Below are 24,839 nucleotides of genomic sequence, written 5' to 3'. Positions count from 1 at the left end.
CATAAAAAATGCAAGGACCTAAGGCACACTGTAAAAAAAATTATGAAAAAAATAAATATTTGCAAAATGATAGTATAGTCTATATATAGTATCGACTTTTAAATGTTTTTTTTCTTGACTTAAACTTTAGGATGAAATTAATAGTTATTCATGAACGATTTCCTTGTTATTCTTTTTTTTTCAGTGCAGCTTTGTGCATATGTATTTATAAAGGTGCGGGCTGAGGTCTTGGAAAACTTTTGTGTGTTTAATTTCCGGTTGCTTTAATACAAGTTCACCCGGGCATGCTGTCGTGGCTTGGCGAGCCTGACGGACTTGTAAGCTCCCAAGGAGCTGCGTGTCCTGGGCACCGCCGTGTCCTTGCAGCTTATGACCCGCAGATTTGTGGTCTAAGGCAAAATATTTATATAGAAATTAAATAGCCTCAAAACCTGGCATTACCTATGGCAAGAGTCAGTGAAGTGCGGTAATATTGATCGGTTAGGTGGATGGACTTGGGATTTGAAAGTAAATAACTTACTTAGTTTTTAGACTACTTAGATATATATATTTTTAACAAAGATTTTAACTTTTAATGAATGCAATGTAAAATTCTCCAAAGACTTTACAATTTGTTCTCATTTATATATCAGAGTTATCCCTTTAATAGTTCCCTTTCGGAAATAAATCGAAAAATCCCATTAAAAGATTCGTTTGAAACTTATGTTTATGTAACTGTCACCCAAATGTGAAGTTCACATTGTGAACTCAAAGGATATATAGATCCTGCGTGTTGCTAAATGGGGGGGAAGTTGGCTTTTATGGAATCTTCTTTCTCGCTGCGGTGCTCCCCTTTTTATATAGCTTACCTGAGCTTAGCTTATGTGCAGATGTTAGGGTTATATCAGCACGTATACATGGGTATATCGGGTTCTATATAAGCAGGGCACATTGTTAGGACAAACGGCCCTTGAGATATATAAATAAACTGCCTCAAGATTAGTTTAAATGGTTGGCGACGTGCCTTTGCCCTCGTTCTGCAGTTGCAGCTGCCGCTGGTGGAGCTGCAGCTGGTGGCACTGCATCCTGCAACGAGGGGTGACATCCCCCTAAAGTCCTGTGAGTGCCAGTGTGTGACCGTGTATGTGTGTGGATGTAAAGTGGCGCTTATTCTAACACTAAGAGAGAGAAACCCACACAAAAAGCTCTTTGGCACTCGTCATGGGTGGCGGCGGCTGAGAGCGTCGGGGCATGTAGGGAACCAATGTGACCCCCCAGCAAGTAACCCCAATCTAGCACCCCTACTAGACCCCCCCTCTCAACACGCCCATTATGCTCATTATGTGCTTTGGTACTTGGCTCGTTTTTGTCTTTACTCTTGCCTGTGTTTTCTCCTCGTGTTTGTTTGCCTGTTTGTTTATCTTGTTTATTTGCTTTTGTGCCAAATTATTTGTCGTTGCTTGTTCGCTGTTCTTATGCTACTTGTTATTTGAATGCTTATTGCTTTTTCCTGTTTCTATTTCGTATTCGGTTTCTTGGGGGAAACCCAAGAATTTGGATTGTCCAGATTTTGGATGAGAAAGCTTTCACATAGGATTTATTTTGTTAGAGAATAAGGGGGAGTTAAGTCTATAAAATAGAAAGACACAGCTTTAGATACTTTTTTTTTAACTACATAATACCCGGTACTTACAGAGACATTAATTTACATTCTAATATTAATACCTGGATTTCTTAAAAAATTCCAAAACCAATTTAACTTAAAACATTAAGAAGAAAAATCTGAGAATGTCCATCATGCCTTAACCCAATCTTTCAGTAAGCTGTCTGCCCTCCATCCTGGGGCACTGAGTTCCAGCACCCCAGAGTTCCAGAAAGCAAAAATAAAAATAAATGAACGAAAGCGGGGAGCGGATTAAATGACAGACAGCTCGCAGCTCCCCAAGCGAAACCGGAGCAGAGAACGCCACCACGCCAGCCACTTCAAGAGAAATGTCCAAAAAATGTCAATTTATTATAGTGAAATCAGCGCAGGACACATGCAGGGAAACGCGTGACCAGCGGCGTAAAGCCCACCCAACTTTCCTCCCCATACCCAAAAATATCCTTCCCAGTGGCCCTTGGTCCTTGTATCAACTGTGTCATATGTATAAATACTTTTTAATCTGAATTATTACGGTCTGAAAGTTTTTTCTTTGCTTGATTATAATTTATTCACATAAATTTCCATGATGCATGGCATTTAAGTGGCTCTGACAGGACCAAGAGCATTCGAACTCTTCCCTTAGATGATTTTAGACCGGCCCTCGGAAACAGGGACAGCAAATCCTGTCAAAGCCCTTTTACCAAGCAGGATGAAATGCAAACAAAAAGCATTTAACTGAAAAGGACGTAGCCTCGAAAAGTTCGATCCGAAAATGGGATCAAGGGGATTGCTCGTTTCGATTGTTTAATTACTTAAATAATCAATAAGTGGACAGTAAGAGCGGTGTGAATAAATATTTATAGATATTAGTTGAAAAAATTTTATATCTAATTGAATTGTTAAATAAAACATATAAATAATTAAACCTTGGAGAAATGGGAGCTTATAATACACATTATATTTCCAATAAAAATAAAAATTAAAAAATAGACATATTATTTTAATAAACAATTATTGAAGTAAGGTTTTATTTCATCCTTCCCACATCGAATTAAATAATTAATATTTTAACTGCCACTCATGCCTCCGAATTGGTCCAACAAGCAAACTATAAATTCTCAATGGAAACATGCACCACAAGCAGCTGTTCGATTTTCGAACCTTTTTCTCCCTCTGGGGGCAGAAAGGGAAAAACAAGCTGCATCGGCTGGACTTTTCTTCTTGTCGGACTTTTCAGTATGTTTGACCAACATCGTCATCGAGCTGGGCCAAGCTTATTGTAAACAGAATGTGATACCATCCCAGTCAAACACGGGAATTTGCCACCCAACCTATACCCACATGAATGTGCACCATCATCGTCTCCCTGGATGGCTACCCTCCTGCCCTGTTCCGATACCAAGTCCAACCACAATTCCTGCTCTATCTCCGCACGACCGTTGCACATTTGCACTTTGTCATTTTGTGTTAACTTTGTGCAAACGTTTGCACCGCAAACTGTCAAAATGTGCAATTAGCTGGGTTAAATGGCTCACCTCAGCCATGGATCATATGCATATCGTTATGAGAGGAGCTGCAGGCAGTCGGCAGTCGGAATCGCAATTAGAATTCAAATTAAAATTAAATAAACACAGTATTAATGCAAAAAGTTGGTGCATTACGCTGCATTATGGGTATATATTCTAAAAATAAAATATATCAAGTTGAAAAAAAGTTATTCTTAAGTTTCGATGATCACTCTCTTAAGAGCGGGTGTTTTTCCTCAAATATGTATTATAAATGCCAAAGTATATCTCACATATAGCTCATCCTAATGCAGTTCAACTGTACTGCTTATATTTCTGCAATCAAATTAAAAACCCCAGGAGATGGAACGACTTTTATTCAATTACACCACCGTCTGGCATTAATTAAACTTGTACGTTCGATTATTGGAAAATTCTCCAACAGGTCGTCGTCGTCGTCGCTGATGTCGATGTGGATGTGGATGTTGATGTCGTGGTCGTCGTGTGTCAACTATGTCGTCGCGTGTTCCACTTTTCCGAGCAATAAGCTGACTTAAGCCTAAACGGCTTAGCGTCCCTCCGAGTGGTTTGCCATTTGCTGAGTGCCTGCATCTGTATCTGTAGCTGCATCTGCTGCATGCCGTCTTCCCGTTTAATTGAAATGCGAATGAACTGCAGCACACTCCCCAGAAATCCACTTCACTCCACTCCAGGTGGCTACTCCTACTTCCAGCTCATTGTCATACCTGCATTCCAGCCAACCCTTTCTGCAGCAGATCCTGCTGCAAAGCCATCCTGCTGCAGATTGCTCTGGCAATGCCTGCCATACCAATGGCAATTTCCAATCACAAACTGGGTCAAGTGCCTTTCTTCAATTACCACATTTGCCAGGCCATAAATTTTTGGTCTATGGCATAACATTTTAATAACTTTTAATGCAACAGATTATGGTCCATTATGGCCTGCGGGATGCTAAGCTTATTAATTATGAATTTCATTTTGCAGAGATTCGATTGGAGTGCTGCAATAAAGGGCTCTACCTCCGACGAGTATCATTATTTATGGATAAGCCTTATATGACTGCTCTATAATTTTTTATGTTGCATGTTGTGTCCGGCGTAACACTTTCAGAACAATGGAATAATTCACAATTTGTTGAGTTGAACACATTCATAATTTGTTCGGCTCCCTTCAACACCAATGCCCCCATTTAGCCTTTCTCCTTCCTGTTTTTTTTTCACCCACTATCTTTATATATATGGAGGTGGATGGATATGGGGTATAGTACGTTAAAAGCCACAGAACATTTCAATGGGTTTAATCAACTTTATTTCTGCTGTTGTCTTTTCTGTCACTGAAAAGTTCGTGACTTCGAACAATGGCGCCACGACAAACACTGACGCCCAAAAAAAATCGATAATAAGTTTGTAATTGTTGATCGTTGTTGCTGTTGTTGCTGTGGTCTCTGTTGTGGATAAAGTTTTTATTGATATTTTGTTTACTGAGGTTACTTGCCAGCCTGTGACCGAGAGTTGTCCATTAAATGCCAAGCTAAGATATTTCACTAAAAGGTTCCTTTAAAACAAGACATTGAAGCCTGAATATAGAGTTACGCCACGAAGGTCGATGGTGTAAGGTTCTATGCATTATAAATAGAATAATCGATTTGAAGATTTAACTGACATTAATATTTAAAATGTGCCTTAATCGAAATTACACAATCTAGCAATGGCTCTCGTGCAAATTGTAATTAGTCATCATCCTGGAAAATAGTTGCACACTCCCTTCCATCAAATTTAATGGAATTTTCAATTAACTCTGCTCGGCTTAACCCGAATTTCGGCATGGCGTCGAAAAGTGTTGGACTAGCATCTAATTGGATTGCCGCTTGATTTGGACAAAATTGCAAATTAGGCCATTAAAGCTGATCCAACATAAAACGTGCTTCAAAATGTTTGCCCGTTCCCGGTACTGAGGTAGATTAAGTATCCGACATGTGGTCCGGCCTCGGGACCGCAACAACAGCTCCCGCCCAAAAGTATGCAAATAATGTTGCCAGAAAATGCCCGCAACGCTGTCAACTAATTTGAACAGGAAAATTCCCGCAGGATGTGCCGGGGTGGAGATGGAGGAGATGCAAAAACTAACTACCAACAAATTATTAAATTGACTGAACAAGTCACTCTAACAAAAAAGATACAAAAAGAAGATACAGATACGGAATATGAAAAGTTACTGTAGTAAAAATATGAAAAAAGTTGAGAGCACAAAATGAAATGCACAACCAACTAGACAAGACCATAGTTTATGCACTGAACAAAATTTATTTGAGTTTAAAAAGTCTTTAAAATGATTGTCCTTACGAAATACTACAAATTTAAATGTAAAATTATTCCTAACTAAAATTTTTAAAGCTAAAAATATTATATTTATTCGCCGTGCATTAGAAAATTGAAGAAATAAAAAAAGGCGGAAAGAATTGGTCTTGTTTTGGGTTAGTTTCTGGCTTGGGCTGTCAGTTGGCGCCGTTTCCGGCCGCCAAAGGATAGAAGGATTAACTTTGTCCAGACTGCAGTCGACGGCTCTCGAGCGCGGTTTGTGAAAATTTATGCCCCGGAAGGCATAAAGGATATCAGCGGGGGAAGGCGACCAGAAGGACAATGAAAGCATACTATAAACTGATCTATGGTCAGTTGTTTCGACATTTTTCTCCTTCCCCTCTCTCTCTCTCTCTGTCTATCCTTCTCATTCTGTTCGCGTTTTTTTGTCCTGTTCCAATAAGCAGCCCCGAAAAGTTTTCAATTTAATAAACTTTTGTGACATTTTTGGTGCAAAAAAGAATAAACCCCCAACAGCAGAACAAAAACGAAAGTCCTATTATAGAAATGTTATACAAGCGTTTTAAATAGATTGAGGTCAATAATTGTCCTGGCACATGTGGGCCAGATAGAGATAGCAATACAAACGAGAAAAGAGAGGGGGAGACACACGTATATGGTGTATCGGTACCAATTTGTATATGAGACCCATTTACATGCCTACTTCTTAGGCCTTTGCTAGTTTGTGTTCCCATTACTTTTTGTATCTAGTGTCTTGGGGTTTATTTTTGTGCTTTATGGCCAAAGTCACGTAAAAATCGAATAAAAGTATAATGAAGACCTACCAATGTGGAGGAGGAAACGCCAAAGCCATTGAGTGCCTGCTTATATGTGCGGTTTCCGGATATGTTTGGAGACCTTCCCTTTCATGGACAAATGAGTTTTCATTAAAAATCAGCCAATCAAATTTGAATGCGACCAGTTCTAAAATCTAAATGAAAACAGAACGAAACAGCTTAAGCTGACCACAAAGACCAGGTTTCTTCTTCAAATCCTTTTTTAAATAAAGCCTTTTCCCATTTAAGCCGATTATATTGAACGAACATATGAATACATGTGTCCAAACAAGCATATAACCGCATGTACATAACTAATCAGACCCAAATCACTCTCAATGTCTGTTTATATATTTTTCAGAGTCACATAAGAACGAGGAAATTGAATTTTTGCGGTTCGAATTCATTTCGTTTTTATACTTTTTGGATGGCAATGGCCACTCGAGTCTTTGCATGTTGAAATACATATCAAAATTTGGCCAAAACTTGTACTCACTTGAAAAGTACACATACATATATCTGAAAACGAATATTGCATTTTACCCTGACTTGGCCACAAACTGACAGCCACAATAACAAGAAAAAAAGAAAAGCCAAGAGAAGACAGCCAAAAGACAGTCTTTGACATGCAACAATAAAAATTCGTTTGGCCCATTGACTGGCTGACTGGCATACGGTTTTTTGGATGTGGCCTTAAGTAATTTTACTGGGGTATACCAAATTGAACTCATTTATTTAGAATTAAAAGTATAAACTACCCAAATAGTAAATAAGAATTTTTATCAGAAAAATCTATTACCTTTCAACTTGATTTTATAACTTTTATTCAACAAGTTAACCTGCTTTTCTTAAAAACCTACGAATTAAAATAATAGTTTTATACCACTCACTATAATTTTATTCTTGCCAACTAATTCTATAAAAATTTCCTTCAAACCAAAAACTTATGTTAGAAATGACCCGAAAAGCTCAAAAGTTTTTGTTCGACAATCGTAAATCTGTTTCGGGAACCGTGTTATTTGGCAAACTGACATTTACAGTCGCCTGGGCACGCAGCTGGGCGTGGTCCTTGGACTGAAACAATCCTATATTGCCACATCAATCAAAATGTTTGTATTTGTGATTGTGCAAGTGCTGAGACAGGAGGGCTGCACGATAGAGGGGCAAGTCATTGGAAATGACTGTCAAGTGGGTGACGATAGATTTTTATTTTAGATTGTGCCGAGCTTATTGCTTTCGTCGAGGTTAAATTAGTGTTGTGGTTAATTTCTATTTCTAAACGGGTTTCGAAAAAGGATGTCATTTTGTTATCAGGACACCGATATCCTTCGGATGTATCCTAAGATTTTGAAAATAAGGTAATCAACTTTTGACCCGATTTTGGCAAGGGGAACTGCTCACATCTCGGCTATTTCTAAACGGATTTCGGAAAGGGATGTCATTTTGTCATCAGGACACCGATTTTCTTCGAACTGCATCCCAAGATTTGGAAAATAGGGCAATCAAATTTTGACCCGATTTTCGCGATTTTGGCGATTTTTATCAGGATTTTTTGCAAAAATCGGAGAAAATTTTATTGTTTGATTTTAAAAAATGCAGATCGAAGGATAATGGTGCCCTGGTTACGAAATGACATACCTTTCCAAAATCCGTTAAGTATTAGCCGAGATATGAGCTCGGAAAGAAGCGCCTTGGCGGCCAAAACGCGGCGCAAATTTCTTAGAAATCGTATGGCAGAAAATCTGAAGTACTAGGCGAACAGAAACCAGCAGAAGGTGGCCGAAACCAAGCAGTGCAAGCAGTGCAATGACGTCAGAGCAATAATTATTTTCTGGTCATAAGGGGGGAACGGGACAAACAGATATAAATATGTAACGGCCTCCCTTTCCACCTAATGCAATGGAGGCTCCAACCTAGGCTTCATGGGGGGGAATGGGACAATGCACTAAGAGGGAGACAGGTTGACAAATTAGGCTCTCTTGGGGATGGTAGTACTGAGTGTTTTGGAGCCACGGTTGTCACGACTTCTCGGCACGCGGCAACAGCCCCCATACAAAACAATGAATTTTCGCTCACGCTGGCCCCAAATCGTGACACGCGCAGAAAAACAACGCGTGTCGTTTTAACTTTGCCATCATTAAGTGAAAATTACCGTTCTGGACTGGAAATTTGAATGCAGGGATTGGCGAACTGTCGGCCATCATGGATTTCAGTACCGTTTTCTCTCAATTTATGAGAGAATACCTATATTAACCCTTCGCCTGTCTTTAACATTATTTAATCTTTATTTTAAGTTATAAATATGTCACTTCACGAAAAAACAACACATCAATGAAACAGAACGAGTTAAAAATGCTGGAATTATAAAAAGGAAGCAGTATTGTGCTTTTTTCTTGCGGTATTAATAAGGCTTTGCTTGCGAAAATGGTCTTAGAATGTTAAACCCATGGGGCCAGTGAAGGGATAATCGAGACATTTTTCTGGCGAAGTGAGGGTGAGGGGGTGGTGGAAATCCACCTTCTGCTGATTTCTGTTCGCCTGGTACTTCAGATTTTCTGCCATACGAATTTCGAGGAATTGGCGCAACATTTTGGGCAGCGCAATATCGCCACTTTTCAAGTATATATTTTGGCCATTTGGAAATTGATATAAATGTTTTAAAAAATACTATTAAATAATATAGTATTTATATTTAACAAAAATATATAATTTCATAATTAAAACCTTCCTAAAACCCCTTTTTTAAGCCATTTTTTAAACGCCTCTTCATCAAATTTTTCCTCGATTTCAGTGAATTTTGCCCGTGGCCAGATTTGAAGTACCAGGCGAACAGAAGCCAGCAGAAGGTTGCCAAGCGAAAGCAGTTCAAGCAGTTCCCAGCAATTTTTTCTCATTTCGCCATGTGTGGGAAAGGGAGGAAGGCAGCTATGGTGGCACCTTACCCCCCCATTGCACCTTATGGGATGGGGATCACGGCATCATTCTCTATGGGGGGGAACGAGATGACGCGATCGAAGGGGACGGGTAGACATTTTAGGCTGCTGTAGTGATGGGAGAGCAGGAGTGATTTTGCACGACATTTGGCACGCCACCTCAGCACGAAGAGCCATCCCCATAGGATCCAATGCATTTTCGCTCACGCGAACCCCAAATCGTGACACGCGCAAAAAAACACCGTGTGTCATTTTAAATTTGCCATCATTAAGTGAATATTACCGTTCTGGACTGGAAATTGGGATGCAGGGATTGGGGAATAGTCGGCCATCATGGATTTTAGTACCGTTTTTTGAATTTTAGTTTAAGAATATTCACCATAAGAGGGAAAGGGAGGCGAAATGGCGCCATAAACTACTGTTGTCTCCCTTCCTCAGAACTGAAAAAAGCAATGCACTGCTTGTACTGCTTAGTTTCGCCCACCTTCTGCTGGTTTCTGTTCGCCTAGTACTTCAGATTTTCTGCCATACGATTTCTAAGAAATTTGCGCCGCGATTTGGCCGCCAAGGCGCTTCTTTCCAAGCTCATATCTCGGCTAATACTCAACGGATTTTGGAAAGGGACGTCATTTCGTAACCAGGACATCAATATCCTTCGATCTGCATCAAAAGTTTTTCAAAATCCGACAACAAAATTTTGTCCGATTTTTGCAAAAAATCCTGATGGTACCCCTTGTCAAAATCGCGAAAATCTGGTCAATTTTTTTTGCCCTAGTTTCAAACTCCTGGGATGCAGTTCGAAGGATATCGGAGTCCTGATTGCGAAATAACATCCCTTTCCAAAATCCGTTGAGTAATAGCCGAGATATGAGTAGAACCTCTAGCCGAAATCGAGAAAATCGGAACGAAATATTTTTCGCCCTATTTTAAAAAATTCTGGGATGCAGATCAAAGGATATGGGAGTCCTGATTGTGAAATGACATCCCTTTCCATAATCCTTAAGGATAATAATATATGAGCATTACCTAATATGTATTACAAATACATACAATACATTTTTTACCAATACAGTTTTTTCCCCCTTTTTTTTAAATATTGGAATGCAGTTCGAAGGATATCTGAGTAATGATAACAAAATGACATCCCTTTCGCAATCCGTTTTTGGTATAAGAACTTTAATGTCCCTCGATCTGCATTATTAGTTTCCTAAAAATCGTTCAAATTAATTTCAACTCAATTTTTTGAATCTACGATTTCGATTTCCATTTCGCAATTGGTTCTCCGATATCCTTCGAACTGCATCCCAGGATATTGAAAATAGGGCGATCAAATTTTCGACCCGATTTTTTGGCAAGGAAAAGAAAGAATTATGAAAGAAAAACCAAAAGATAAAACTGAAGAAAAATAAAATAAAAGTCATTGAGGGGGTCATTGATTGAAAGTATTGAGGGGGTTTTTCAATCAAAACAGGAGTTTTAAACTAAACTGCCGGCTCGCATCCAATCCAGGAGTAGCCCCTCACGATATGCAACGATTTTTGGGTTGTCGAATTTTTGGTTTCGCATATTTCGGTCATTTGGCAACCGATTCCGGAACGGGATACCATTTCTGAATCAGGACTTCGATATCCTTGTCTCCCCATCCCAAGATTTTGAAAATCGGGCAAAAAAATTTCGACCCGATTTTCGCGATTTTGGCAAGGGGTACCATCAGGATTTTTCGCAAAAATCGACGAAAATTTTATTGTCGCATTTTGAAAATCTTTTGATGCAGATCGAAGGATATTGATGTCCTGGTTACGAAATGACATCCCTTTCCAAAATCCGTTAAGTATTAGCCGAGATATGAGCTCGGAAAGAAGCGCCTTGGCGGCCAAAACGCGGCGCAAATTTCTTAGAAATCGTATGGCAGAAAATCTGAAGTACTAGGCGAACAGAAACCAGCAGAAGGTGGCCGAAACCAAGCAGTGCAAGCAGTGCAATGACGTCAGAGCAATAATTATTTTCTGGTCCTAAGGGGGGAACGGGACAAACAGATATAAATATGTAACGGCCTCCCTTTCCACCTAATGCAATGGAGGCTCCAACCTAGGCTTCATGGGGGGGAATGGGACAATGCACTAAGAGGGAGACAGGTTGACAAATTAGGCTCTCTTGGGGATGGTAGTACTGAGTGTTTTGGAGCCACGGTTGTCACGACTTCTCGGCACGCGGCAACAGCCCCCATACAAAACAATGAATTTTCGCTCACGCTGGCCCCAAATCGTGACACGCGCAGAAAAACAACGCGTGTCGTTTTAACTTTGCCATCATTAAGTGAAAATTACCGTCCTGGACTGGAAATTTGAATGCAGGGATTGGCGAACTGTCGGCCATCATGGATTTCAGTACCGTTTTCTCTCAATTTATGAGAGAATACCTATATTAACCCTTCGCCTGTCTTTAACATTATTTAATCTTTATTTTAAGTTATAAATATGTCACTTCACGAAAAAACAACCCATCAATGAAACAGAACGAGTTAAAAATGCTGGAATTATAAAAAGGAAGCAGTATTGTGCTTTTTTCTTGCGGTATTAATAAGGCTTTGCTTGCGAAAATGGTCTTAGAATGTTAAACCCATGGGGCCAGTGAAGGGATAATCGAGACATTTTTCTGGCGAAGTGAGGGTGAGGGGGTGGTGGAAATCCACCTTCTGCTGATTTCTGTTCGCCTGGTACTTCAGATTTTCTGCCATACGAATTTCGAGGAATTGGCGCAACATTTTGGGCAGCGCAATATCGCCACTTTTCAAGTATATATTTTGGCCATTTGGAAATTGATATAAATGTTTTAAAAAATACTATTAAATAATATAGTATTTATATTTAACAAAAATATATAATTTCATAATTAAAACCTTCCTAAAACCCCTTTTTTAAGCCATTTTTTAAACGCCTCTTCATCAAATTTTTCCTCGATTTCAGTGAATTTTGCCCGTGGCCAGATTTGAAGTACCAGGCGAACAGAAGCCAGCAGAAGGTTGCCAAGCGAAAGCAGTTCAAGCAGTTCCCAGCAATTTTTTCTCATTTCGCCATGTGTGGGAAAGGGAGGAAGGCAGCTATGGTGGCACCTTACCCCCCCATTGCACCTTATGGGATGGGGATCACGGCATCATTCTCTATGGGGGGGAACGAGATGACGCGATCGAAGGGGACGGGTAGACATTTTAGGCTGCTGTAGTGATGGGAGAGCAGGAGTGATTTTGCACGACATTTGGCACGCCACCTCAGCACGAAGCGCCATCCCCATAGGATCCAATGCATTTTCGCTCACGCGAACCCCAAATCGTGACACGCGCAAAAAAACACCGTGTGTCATTTTAAATTTGCCATCATTAAGTGAATATTACCGTTCTGGACTGGAAATTGGGATGCAGGGATTGGGGAATAGTCGGCCATCATGGATTTTAGTACCGTTTTTTGAATTTTAGTTTAAGAATATTCACCATAAGAGGGAAAGGGAGGCGAAATGGCGCCATAAACTACTGTTGTCTCCCTTCCTCAGAACTGAAAAAAGCAATGCACTGCTTGTACTGCTTAGTTTCGCCCACCTTCTGCTGGTTTCTGTTCGCCTAGTACTTCAGATTTTCTGCCATACGATTTCTAAGAAATTTGCGCCGCGATTTGGCCGCCAAGGCGCTTCTTTCCAAGCTCATATCTCGGCTAATACTCAACGGATTTTGGAAAGGGACGTCATTTCGTAACCAGGACATCAATATCCTTCGATCTGCATCAAAAGTTTTTCAAAATCCGACAACAAAATTTTGTCCGATTTTTGCAAAAAATCCTGATGGTACCCCTTGTCAAAATCGCGAAAATCTGGTCAATTTTTTTTGCCCTAGTTTCAAACTCCTGGGATGCAGTTCGAAGGATATCGGAGTCCTGATTGCGAAATAACATCCCTTTCCAAAATCCGTTGAGTAATAGCCGAGATATGAGTAGAACCTCTTGCCGAAATCGAGAAAATCGGAACGAAATATTTTTCGCCCTATTTTAAAAAATTCTGGGATGCAGATCAAAGGATATGGGAGTCCTGATTGTGAAATGACATCCCTTTCCATAATCCTTAAGGATAATAATATATGAGCATTACCTAATATGTATTACAAATACATACAATACATTTTTTACCAATACAGTTTTTTCCCCCTTTTTTTTAAATATTGGAATGCAGTTCGAAGGATATCTGAGTAATGATAACAAAATGACATCCCTTTCGCAATCCGTTTTTGGTATAAGAACTTTAATGTCCCTCGATCTGCATTATTAGTTTCCTAAAAATCGTTCAAATTAATTTCAACTCAATTTTTTGAATCTACGATTTCGATTTCCATTTCGCAATTGGTTCTCCGATATCCTTCGAACTGCATCCCAGGATATTGAAAATAGGGCGATCAAATTTTCGACCCGATTTTTTGGCAAGGAAAAGAAAGAATTATGAAAGAAAAACCAAAAGATAAAACTGAAGAAAAATAAAATAAAAGTCATTGAGGGGGTCATTGATTGAAAGTATTGAGGGGGTTTTTCAATCAAAACAGGAGTTTTAAACTAAACTGCCGGCTCGCATCCAATCCAGGAGTAGCCCCTCACGATATGCAACGATTTTTGGGTTGTCGAATTTTTGGTTTCGCATATTTCGGTCATTTGGCAACCGATTCCGGAACGGGATACCATTTCTGAATCAGGACTTCGATATCCTTGTCTCCCCATCCCAAGATTTTGAAAATCGGGCAAAAAAATTTCGACCCGATTTTCGCGATTTTGGCAAGGGGTACCATCAGGATTTTTCGCAAAAATCGACGAAAATTTTATTGTCGCATTTTGAAAATCTTTTGATGCAGATCGAAGGATATTGATGTCCTGGTTACGAAATGACATCCCTTTCCAAAATCCGTTAAGTATTAGCCGAGATATGAGCTCGGAAAGAAGCGCCTTGGCGGCCAAAACGCGGCGCAAATTTCTTAGAAATCGTATGGCAGAAAATCTGAAGTACTAGGCGAACAGAAACCAGCAGAAGGTGGCCGAAACCAAGCAGTGCAAGCAGTGCAATGACGTCAGAGCAATAATTATTTTCTGGTCATAAGGGGGGAACGGGACAAACAGATATAAATATGTAACGGCCTCCCTTTCCACCTAATGCAATGGAGGCTCCAACCTAGGCTTCATGGGGGGGAATGGGACAATGCACTAAGAGGGAGACAGGTTGACAAATTAGGCTCTCTTGGGGATGGTAGTACTGAGTGTTTTGGAGCCACGGTTGTCACGACTTCTCGGCACGCGGCAACAGCCCCCATACAAAACAATGAATTTTCGCTCACGCTGGCCCCAAATCGTGACACGCGCAGAAAAACAACGCGTGTCGTTTTAACTTTGCCATCATTAAGTGAAAATTACCGTCCTGGACTGGAAATTTGAATGCAGGGATTGGCGAACTGTCGGCCATCATGGATTTCAGTACCGTTTTCTCTCAATTTATGAGAGAATACCTATATTAACCCTTCGCCTGTCTTTAACATTATTTAATCTTTATTTTAAGTTATAAATATGTCACTTCACGAAAAAACAACCCATCAATGAAACAGAACGAGTTAAAAATGCTGGAATTATAAAAAGGAAGCAGTATTGTGCTTTTTTCTTGCGGTATTAATAAGGCTTTGCTTGCGAAAATGGTCTTAGAATGTTAAACCCATGGGGCCAGTGAAGGGATAATCGAGACATTTTTCTGGCGAAGTGAGGGTGAGGGGGTGGTGGAAATCCACCTTCTGCTGATTTCTGTTCGCCTGGTACTTCAGATTTTCTGCCATACGAATTTCGAGGAATTGGCGCAACATTTTGGGCAGCGCAATATCGCCACTTTTCAAGTATATATTTTGGCCATTTGGAAATTGATATAAATGTTTTAAAAAATACTATTAAATAATATAGTATTTATATTTAACAAAAATATATAATTTCATAATTAAAACCTTCCTAAAACCCCTTTTTTAAGCCATTTTTTAAACGCCTCTTCATCAAATTTTTCCTCGATTTCAGTGAATTTTGCCCGTGGCCAGATTTGAAGTACCAGGCGAACAGAAGCCAGCAGAAGGTTGCCAAGCGAAAGCAGTTCAAGCAGTTCCCAGCAATTTTTTCTCATTTCGCCATGTGTGGGAAAGGGAGGAAGGCAGCTATGGTGGCACCTTACCCCCCCATTGCACCTTATGGGATGGGGATCACGGCATCATTCTCTATGGGGGGGAACGAGATGACGCGATCGAAGGGGACGGGTAGACATTTTAGGCTGATGTAGTGATGGGAGAGCAGGAGTGATTTTGCACGACATTTGGCACGCCACCTCAGCACGAAGAGCCATCCCCATAGGATCCAATGCATTTTCGCTCACGCGAACCCCAAATCGTGACACGCGCAAAAAAACACCGTGTGTCATTTTAAATTTGCCATCATTAAGTGAATATTACCGTTCTGGACTGGAAATTGGGATGCAAGGATTGGGGAATAGTCGGCCATCATGGATTTTAGTACCGTTTTTTGAATTTTAGTTTAAGAATATTCACCATAAGAGGGAAAGGGAGGCGAAATGGCGCCATAAACTACTGTTGTCTCCCTTCCTCAGAACTGAAAAAAGCAATGCACTGCTTGTACTGCTTAGTTTCGCCCACCTTCTGCTGGTTTCTGTTCGCCTAGTACTTCAGATTTTCTGCCATACGATTTCTAAGAAATTTGCGCCGCGATTTGGCCGCCAAGGCGCTTCTTTCCAAGCTCATATCTCGGCTAATACTCAACGGATTTTGGAAAGGGACGTCATTTCGTAACCAGGACATCAATATCCTTCGATCTGCATCAAAAGTTTTTCAAAATCCGACAACAAAATTTTGTCCGATTTTTGCAAAAAATCCTGATGGTACCCCTTGTCAAAATCGCGAAAATCTGGTCAATTTTTTTTGCCCTAGTTTCAAACTCCTGGGATGCAGTTCGAAGGATATCGGAGTCCTGATTGCGAAATAACATCCCTTTCCAAAATCCGTTGAGTAATAGCCGAGATATGAGTAGAACCTCTAGCCGAAATCGAGAAAATCGGAACGAAATATTTTTCGCCCTATTTTAAAAAATTCTGGGATGCAGATCAAAGGATATGGGAGTCCTGATTGTGAAATGACATCCCTTTCCATAATCCTTAAGGATAATAATATATGAGCATTACCTAATATGTATTACAAATACATACAATACATTTTTTACCAATACAGTTTTTTCCCCCTTTTTTTTAAATATTGGAATGCAGTTCGAAGGATATCTGAGTAATGATAACAAAATGACATCCCTTTCGCAATCCGTTTTTGGTATAAGAACTTTAATGTCCCTCGATCTGCATTATTAGTTTCCTAAAAATCGTTCAAATTAATTTCAACTCAATTTTTTGAATCTACGATTTCGATTTCCATTTCGCAATTGGTTCTCCGATATCCTTCGAACTGCATCCCAGGATATTGAAAATAGGGCGATCAAATTTTCGACCCGATTTTTTGGCAAGGAAAAGAAAGAATTATGAAAGAAAAACCAAAAGATAAAACTGAAGAAAAATAAAATAAAAGTCATTGAGGGGGTCATTGATTGAAAGTATTGAGGGGGTTTTTCAATCAAAACAGGAGTTTTAAACTAAACTGCCGGCTCGCATCCAATCCAGGAGTAGCCCCTCACGATATGCAACGATTTTTGGGTTGTCGAATTTTTGGTTTCGCATATTTCGGTCATTTGGCAACCGATTCCGGAACGGGATACCATTTCTGAATCAGGACTTCGATATCCTTGTCTCCCCATCCCAAGATTTTGAAAATCGGGCAAAAAAATTTCGACCCGATTTTCGCGATTTTGGCAAGGGGTACCATCAGGATTTTTCGCAAAAATCGACGAAAATTTTATTGTCGCATTTTGAAAATCTTTTGATGCAGATCGAAGGATATTGATGTCCTGGTTACGAAATGACATCCCTTTCCAAAATCCGTTAAGTATTAGCCGAGATATGAGCTCGGAAAGAAGCGCCTTGGCGGCCAAAACGCGGCGCAAATTTTTTAGAAATCGTATGGCAGAAAATCTGAAGTACTAGGCGAACAGAAACCAGCAGAAGGTGGCCGAAACCAAGCAGTGCAAGCAGTGCAATGACGTCAGAGCAATAATTATTTTCTGGTCATAAGGGGGGAACGGGACAAACAGATATAAATATGTAACGGCCTCCCTTTCCACCTAATGCAATGGAGGCTCCAACCTAGGCTTCATGGGGGGGAATGGGACAATGCACTAAGAGGGAGACAGGTTGACAAATTAGGCTCTCTTGGGGATGGTAGTACTGAGTGTTTTGGAGCCACGGTTGTCACGACTTCTCGGCACGCGGCAACAGCCCCCATACAAAACAATGAATTTTCGCTCACGCTGGCCCCAAATCGTGACACGCGCAGAAAAACAACGCGTGTCGTTTTAACTTTGCCATCATTAAGTGAAAATTACCGTTCTGGACTGGAAATTTGAATGCAGGGATTGGCGAACTGTCGGCCATCATGGATTTCAGTACCGTTTTCTCTCAATTTATGAGAGAATACCTATATTAACCCTTCGCCTGTCTTTAACATTATTTAATCTTTATTTTAAGTTATAAATATGTCACTTCACGAAAAAACAACCCATCAATGAAACAGAACGAGTTAAAAATGCTGGAATTATAAAAAGGAAGCAGTATTGTGCTTTTTTCTTGCGGTATTAATAAGGCTTTGCTTGCGAAAATGGTCTTAGAATGTTAAACCCATGGGGCCAGTGAAGGGATAATCGAGACATTTTTCTGGCGAAGTGAGGGTGAGGGGGTGGTGGAAATCCACCTTCTGCTGATTTCTGTTCGCCTGGTACTTCAGATTTTCTGCCATACGAATTTCGAGGAATTGGCGCAACATTTTGGGCAGCGCAATATCGCCACTTTTCAAGTATATATTTTGGCCATTTGGAAATTGATATAAATGTTTTAAAAAATACTATTAAATAATATAGTATTTATATTTAACAAAAATATATAATTTCATAATGGTCAGAAATGAGACTGCTTCTCAGTGGACTGTATATGAATTTTGTGGTGTTTATTGATTGACGGTTAAGAAATAACTGAATAAAGTAAATGCGACGCAGCGCAATGATGCCTTAGGTATACATACATAGATTTACATGTGTGAGAAAGGGAAATTATTAAGTATATAAGAAAATGGCGGCGCGTCGATCAGCGTTGCCATGGTTATGTGTATATAGAACTTCTTACAATATGATTAAGGGGAATTAAGATTCATGTTGCCTAAATCTCAGCAACATGAATAGATACAAAGTTGCCCAAATGCATTCCGTTCCTCAACATCCCGGCCCGCCCTGAAACATCGTTTCTGAATTTGGTAAAACTGCGATCTTGGTTATAGGGCGAGTTGCTTCTCCTGAAGCAGTTTTCAATTTGACAGCACGAACTCTACCATCTGTTCCTGTGTGAGTTGAGATGACCCTTGCAAGTGGCCAGGCTGCTGGCGGAGTATTCGAATCCTTGATGAGAACAACTGATCCCAATTCCACATTGGGTTGCGGGGTTCCCCACTTGGGGCGATGCTGTAGCGTAGTTAGGTATTCCTGGTGCCAGCGCTTCCAGAATCCTTGGTATAGTGCTTGAACTCCCTGCCAGTAGTCCAGTCGATTTTCCTGTATGTGGCTCATGTCGCCTTCGGGAATTGTTGTGAATGATCTGCCTATCAACAGGTGTGCTGGAGACAGATATGTGACGTCGGTGTCCGGTGTATAGTACAGTGGTCTTGAGTTTACCACTGCACTTATTTGTGCTAATAGGGTGTGCATCTGTTCAAACGTTAGGATAGTGTTGCCAATGACGCGGCGCAGGTGAAGCTTGACTGATCTTACGGAAGACTCCCACTTTCCTCCCCAGTGAGGTGCGTACGGTGGAATGAAGACCCATTTAATGCCTTCATCTGCCAATGTCTGCGAGACTCGATCCTTATGCTGTGAAGATGCCAGGAGTTGTTGCATCTCGTCCAATGCTCGCCTTGCTCCGACAAAATTCCTGCCATTATCACTGTAGATTTGTGCACATTTTCCTCGGAGCGACATGAATCTTCTCAGAGCTGCCAGAAATGTCTCCGTGCTGAGATCAGTGGCTAGTTCCAGGTGTAGTGCCGAGGTGACGAGGCACACGAAGAGGCATATGTATCCTTTTGACTTCTTAGCGTTGCGACCCTTTCGATCCTTGAGAGTAATTGGTCCAGCGTAATCACATCCAGAATTGACAAAGGGAAGTGATTGTGTGATTCTGATACTTGGCAAGTCGGACATGAGTTGATGCGTAGTATGGTGTCTTTGACGAAAGCATCTGATACAGTTGTGGGTGACCTTTCTTATCAGGTTGCGTGCTCCAATTATCCAATATCGTTGGCGAACTATTACAAACAGTGCAGATGTGCCTGGGTGTAAGTTTACCCAGTGCTCGTGTTCCAGGATTAGCTTCGTAATGTGGTGTGTCTTAGGAAGTAATATCGGGTGTTTGACTTCTTCTGGTAATTGAGATTGCCTCAAACGGCCTCCAACTCGTAGCAGACCATCCTGTCCAATGTACGGGGTTAGCTTGAATAACTGCGACCTGTTTCGCAGTGGTTGATCCTTTTCTAGAAGCCTTCTGTCATCTCCAAAGCACGCCTGTGCGTTCCGCAGGCATACTACTTGTGCTGCCTTGATTTCTTCAAAAGACAGTATCGTGGATTCGACTCGTTTTCGCGGCTCTTTCAGTCTTTGAATAAAACGTAAAACATAGCCCACGGTATGTACCAGCCTTTGCCAGGATGAGGCGCGGTGGACTAGTTCGTCAAATTCAGATAATGAATTGTCCATCTCCTTCAGAGTGAGCATGGCTGTTGTCTTCAATTCGTCCTGTGGATGGGTTTCTGAAATATTCAAAGAGAGTTCTGAGTTTTGCATTTTGACTGTATACTCATCTTCATCGTGTAGCCAAGTGGGTCCGTTCCACCAGAGGTGAAATTCCATGAGCTGTGTAGCCATCATTCCCCTCGATGCACAATCTGCGGGGTTTTCCTTTGAGCTTACGTGATGCCAGGCGTGTCGTGGCAACGTTTCAAGAATTTCCGATGTGCGATTTGCGACAAATGTTTTCATCTTCGATGGTGGGTATGATAACCAGGCTAATACAATTGTTGAATCACACCATGCGTAAACTTGTATATCCTTGTGTCGTAAACCATCCTTGAGTGATCGTACCAGGCGACTTAGCAGCAATGCTCCACAAAGCTCCAGCCGTGGTAGTGATTGTTGTTTCAGTGGTGCTACCCTAGTTTTGGCAGCCATCAATGAAACCGAATATGTTCCGTCTTCATGTCGAAACCTACAGTAAACAGCAGCAGCATATGCCTTGGTTGATGCGTCGGAAAAGGCGTGTAGTTCAATCGAGTCCTCCCTGTTGGGAACAAATCGTGGTACTCTCAGCCTTTTTAGCGTGTCGAGATCTGCTCTGCACTTGAGCCATGGTTCGGCAATGTTTGGTGGAAGCTTCGTGTCCCAGCCCAGGTCCAATAGCCATAACTGTTGAAACATGATTTTAAATTGAACCACAATCGGCGATAATAAGCCAAGAGGGTCAAAGATACGCGCAACATCTGATAGGATTTGCCTTTTAGTACAATTCGGATTTGATGTCAAGCATGTCTTGTACATCAGCTGATCGTCGATTGAATTCCAGTAAATTCCAAGTACCTTTACTGCTTCTTCTTCTCGTTCGGTGCTGGATTCGCGTCTGCAGATGCGTGATGAATTGGACACCCACTTGTCGAGTTCCAATTTGGCGTGTGACATGAGTTCTAATAACTCATTCCTAATAGCTATTAGCTCATTCTCGTTGTTCGATCCAGTAAGTACATCGTCTACGTAGAAATCCTCCAAAAGGATTTTCGATGCAGTAGGATATTGCTCCTTGTGGTCATATGCCAGTTGTTCTAACACTCGTACAGCCAGGTATGGTGCACAAGCGGTTCCATAAGTTACAGTGTCTAATTGATAGTGCTTAAGAGGCGCTGATGGATGCTCTCGCCAAACAATGCGTTGATAGTTTTGATGATCGGGGCTTACCCAAATTTGGCGAAACATTTTAACGATATCTGCGGAGAATACGTATCTATACATTCTGAAGCGTAGGCATACGGAAAAGAGATTGCGTTGAATACTAGGCCCAATGTGTAATACGTCATTTAGTGCAACTCCGTTGGCGTCCTTAAATGACCCGTCGAATACGATCCTAAGTTTTCGCCCAACTATAGGATGATGCGGCAAATAGAAGAAATTGCCTGAATCGAAGCTTGGTGTTCTGATTTCGTGCATATGGCCAAGACTGATGTATTCCTGCATAAACTTGATGTACTTTTCTCGTAAATCCTGATTGCGCTGTAGTCGTCTTTCTACAGCCATGAAGCGGGATCGCGCTCCCTGGAACGTGTCTGCAAATTTCGGGTTTGCTATTTTGAAAGGTAGCTCAACTATATACCTTCCAGCGTCATCCCTTTTGTGAGTTTCTAGGAAATGTTTTTCCACCTTGTCTTCGTCGGGATCCTTGTGTGCGTAGCAGCTTACTTCTTCTATCTCCCAAAATCGTTGTAGGGTAGTGTCAATGTTGCATGTGGAGAATAGAGTTGTAGTTGTTGGAGACTGATTAACTCCAACCGATGTGATGACCCATCCAAATATTGAAGAAATGGCAATAAGATTGCCCATGTTGTCGTGCATCTTTTGGCCGGTTAAGGTGGCCCAAACGTAGTCGCTCCCCAATAAAATGTCTATCGGGGCCACTGATGCGAAGTTGGTATCCGCCATCAGGAATCCATTGAACACATTGAGCGATGATGGATCTACATTGTGTCTCTGCAGCGAAGATGTGATCTTACTTAGAACGTGTGCGGTAATCTTCAGAGTATTGTCCGAAACTCTAGATTTGAGATGCAGCTGAGTGACCCCTCTGGTTGCCTCAGCCTTGATGGCAGAAATTCCTGACACTAGGATTCGTGATGATGAACGTGCTAGCCCAAGTGCGTTGATGCAACGTTCCGAAATGTATGACAATTCAGATCCACTGTCGAATAGTAGCCGGCAGCTTGTATATATCCCATTTGCGTTTTGGACATATACCAATGCAGTCGGCAGCGTGCTTTGGCGACGCCCATAATTGTTTGGAATTGCTACAGAGCCTTGCGCGTCTGCAGCCGATTGTGAGCCGTATGCTCGGGCGATGTGACTCACTGTCACCGATGTAGTGTGAGGAGCATCCTGATTATGCTGGTCCTCCCTTCCTGTTGACACGGTCTGTGCCGTATCCTGCGAACTGATCGTGGTTGCTGCAAAGCCTTGCGCATTTGCAGCCGGTTGTACATGCAATAAGGTATGATGCCGAGCGTGGCATATCCTACAGTTGAATTTGGATTCACACTGCCTGGTAAAGTGTCCAGGCTTCAAACAGTTGAAACATACCGATTTCTCTTTTGCCGTTGCTCTTCGTTGTTCACAACTTAGCGCCAGAAAATCCGCAGATCCAACCAGATCGGGTCCGTTCATGTTGCCCTTGACGCCATTGCTTCTCTCGACAGCCATCATAATATGCATAGGTTTTCTCGCCTTTTCAACTTGCTTGATCTTGCCATCCCCGATGCTTTGTCGTTGACTGAGTTCAAACTCCTCACAGCGTGTATCCAGGAACTTGAACAAATCCTTGGTTGTTGGTGAGTTTAAATCGCGGCTGTCCTCGATCCATTTGCGACGTGTTTCTGCATCCATTTTTTGCAAAATTAGAAAAATGATCCAGCAATCACGTGTGTTTTCTCCAATTGCGTCCAATGCACGAACTATTTCGTTTGCTCCATCAGTCACTTTCCTTAGCACTGATACATCAATCTTTGTTGTTTCTGGTAGCCTTGTGAACTGTTCCAATAATGAAAACACAATATGGCGTGGTCTGTCGTACCTCTCGTTCAAACGCGACACAGCTGTTTCATATGCGCTGTCAGTAATTGGCAAATGCGCAATTAGATTCGCTGCTTCATCGGTCAATAGTGATTTCAAATAGTGAAACTTCTGTGTATCTGATAGTTGTCGCTTCTTATGGATAGTGCTTTTATAGATATCCCAAAATGCCGGCCATTCCTTGTAGTCTCCCGAAAAACGTTTGATTTGAATTTTCGGTAGTTCATTATGCGTTGCTACCGCGTTCATTGCGTCATCTTGTGAAATAGGTGTACTTGCTGCTTCAGAAACAGCCATTCGTTCTAGCATCTGTTGTTGTTGTTGTAGTAACCGGAAAAGTGCATCTCCATTACCCGGCATTGACTCATTGCTTTGAGTGCTTGTTTGTGGCTCCAGTGAGCGCTTTCCTGAGACAAGTAACTCCCTTGCCCTCAGGTACCTTCCTTCGTACTCCTCGTAGTCGTCGGCTGGATCTACGTACCCATCGACCGCATCGTGAAGCGATATCTTGTCGCCAATCTTCTCGAATTCGCTCCATGCCAAATCCAGTCGATCCAACAAGACATCGATTCCATCCTTCGTTTGTGTTGCAGGTAAACGCTCAGCTAAGGACACGATCCTCGTGATCGTACCCTTCAGTCTGCGGCGGCCTACAACCAGCAACTTGTATTCCTCCATTTAAGGCAATACTCCGTGTAGTGGTGAATTATTTCTCCAGTCAATCCGGCTCGAAGGACCAATAAGCTTTACTATGGTCAGAAATGAGACTGCTTCTCAGTGGACTGTATATGAATTTTGTGGTGTTTATTGATTGACGGTTAAGAAATAACTGAATAAAGTAAATGCGACGCAGCGCAATGATGCCTTAGGTATACATACATAGATTTACATGTGTGAGAAAGGGAAATTATTAAGTATATAAGAAAATGGCGGCGCGTCGATCAGCGTTGCCATGGTTATGTGTATATAGAACTTCTTACAATATGATTAAGGGGAATTAAGATTCATGTTGCCTAAATCTCAGCAACATGAATAGATACAAAGTTGCCCAAATGCATTCCGTTCCTCAACACATAATTAAAACCTTCCTAAAACCCCTTTTTTAAGCCATTTTTTAAACGCCTCTTCATCAAATTTTTCCTCGATTTCAGTGAATTTTGCCCGTGGCCAGATTTGAAGTACCAGGCGAACAGAAGCCAGCAGAAGGTTGCCAAGCGAAAGCAGTTCAAGCAGTTCCCAGCAATTTTTTCTCATTTCGCCATGTGTGGGAAAGGGAGGAAGGCAGCTATGGTGGCACCTTACCCCCCCATTGCACCTTATGGGATGGGGATCACGGCATCATTCTCTATGGGGGGGAACGAGATGACGCGATCGAAGGGGACGGGTAGACATTTTAGGCTGCTGTAGTGATGGGAGAGCAGGAGTGATTTTGCACGACATTTGGCACGCCACCTCAGCACGAAGCGCCATCCCCATAGGATCCAATGCATTTTCGCTCACGCGAACCCCAAATCGTGACACGCGCAAAAAAACACCGTGTGT

General features: G+C 41.5%; 2 protein-coding genes across 24 annotated transcripts in view; one reads left to right on the top strand and one right to left on the bottom strand.

The window, feature by feature from the left end:
- LOC6493240 (glutamate-gated chloride channel) overlaps positions 1-24,839 on the top strand; it is a 74,957-nt gene that overhangs the window by 18,328 nt on the left and 31,790 nt on the right. The gene's annotated exons all lie outside the window — the stretch shown is intronic.
- On the bottom strand, positions 264-23,975 carry LOC123257072. The gene is made up of 2 exons (XM_044714513.1): positions 18,783-23,975; positions 264-389 (listed from the first exon to the last, which is right to left on the bottom strand). Exons 1-2 carry the CDS (start codon positions 23,973-23,975, stop codon positions 264-266), a joined length of 5,319 nt encoding a protein of 1,772 aa, XP_044570448.1.

Source organism: Drosophila ananassae, chromosome 2R (genome assembly GCF_017639315.1).
Source record: "Drosophila ananassae strain 14024-0371.13 chromosome 2R, ASM1763931v2, whole genome shotgun sequence".
NCBI lineage: Eukaryota > Metazoa > Arthropoda > Insecta > Diptera > Drosophilidae > Drosophila > Drosophila ananassae.
Note: the sequence above shows the minus strand (reverse complement) of the source record. Positions and strands in the feature narration are given on the sequence as shown.

Excerpts from the sequence above, each read along its gene's own strand:
- LOC123257072 (XM_044714513.1), bottom strand. The coding sequence starts at position 23,975 with ATGGAGGAATACAAGTTGCTGGTTGTAGGCCGCCGCAGACTGAAGGGT. Across the intron at positions 390-18,782 it reads CAGCCTGGCCACTTGCAAGG|ACCACAAATCTGCGGGTCAT; the intron begins GTCATCTCAACT and ends ATTTTGCCTTAG.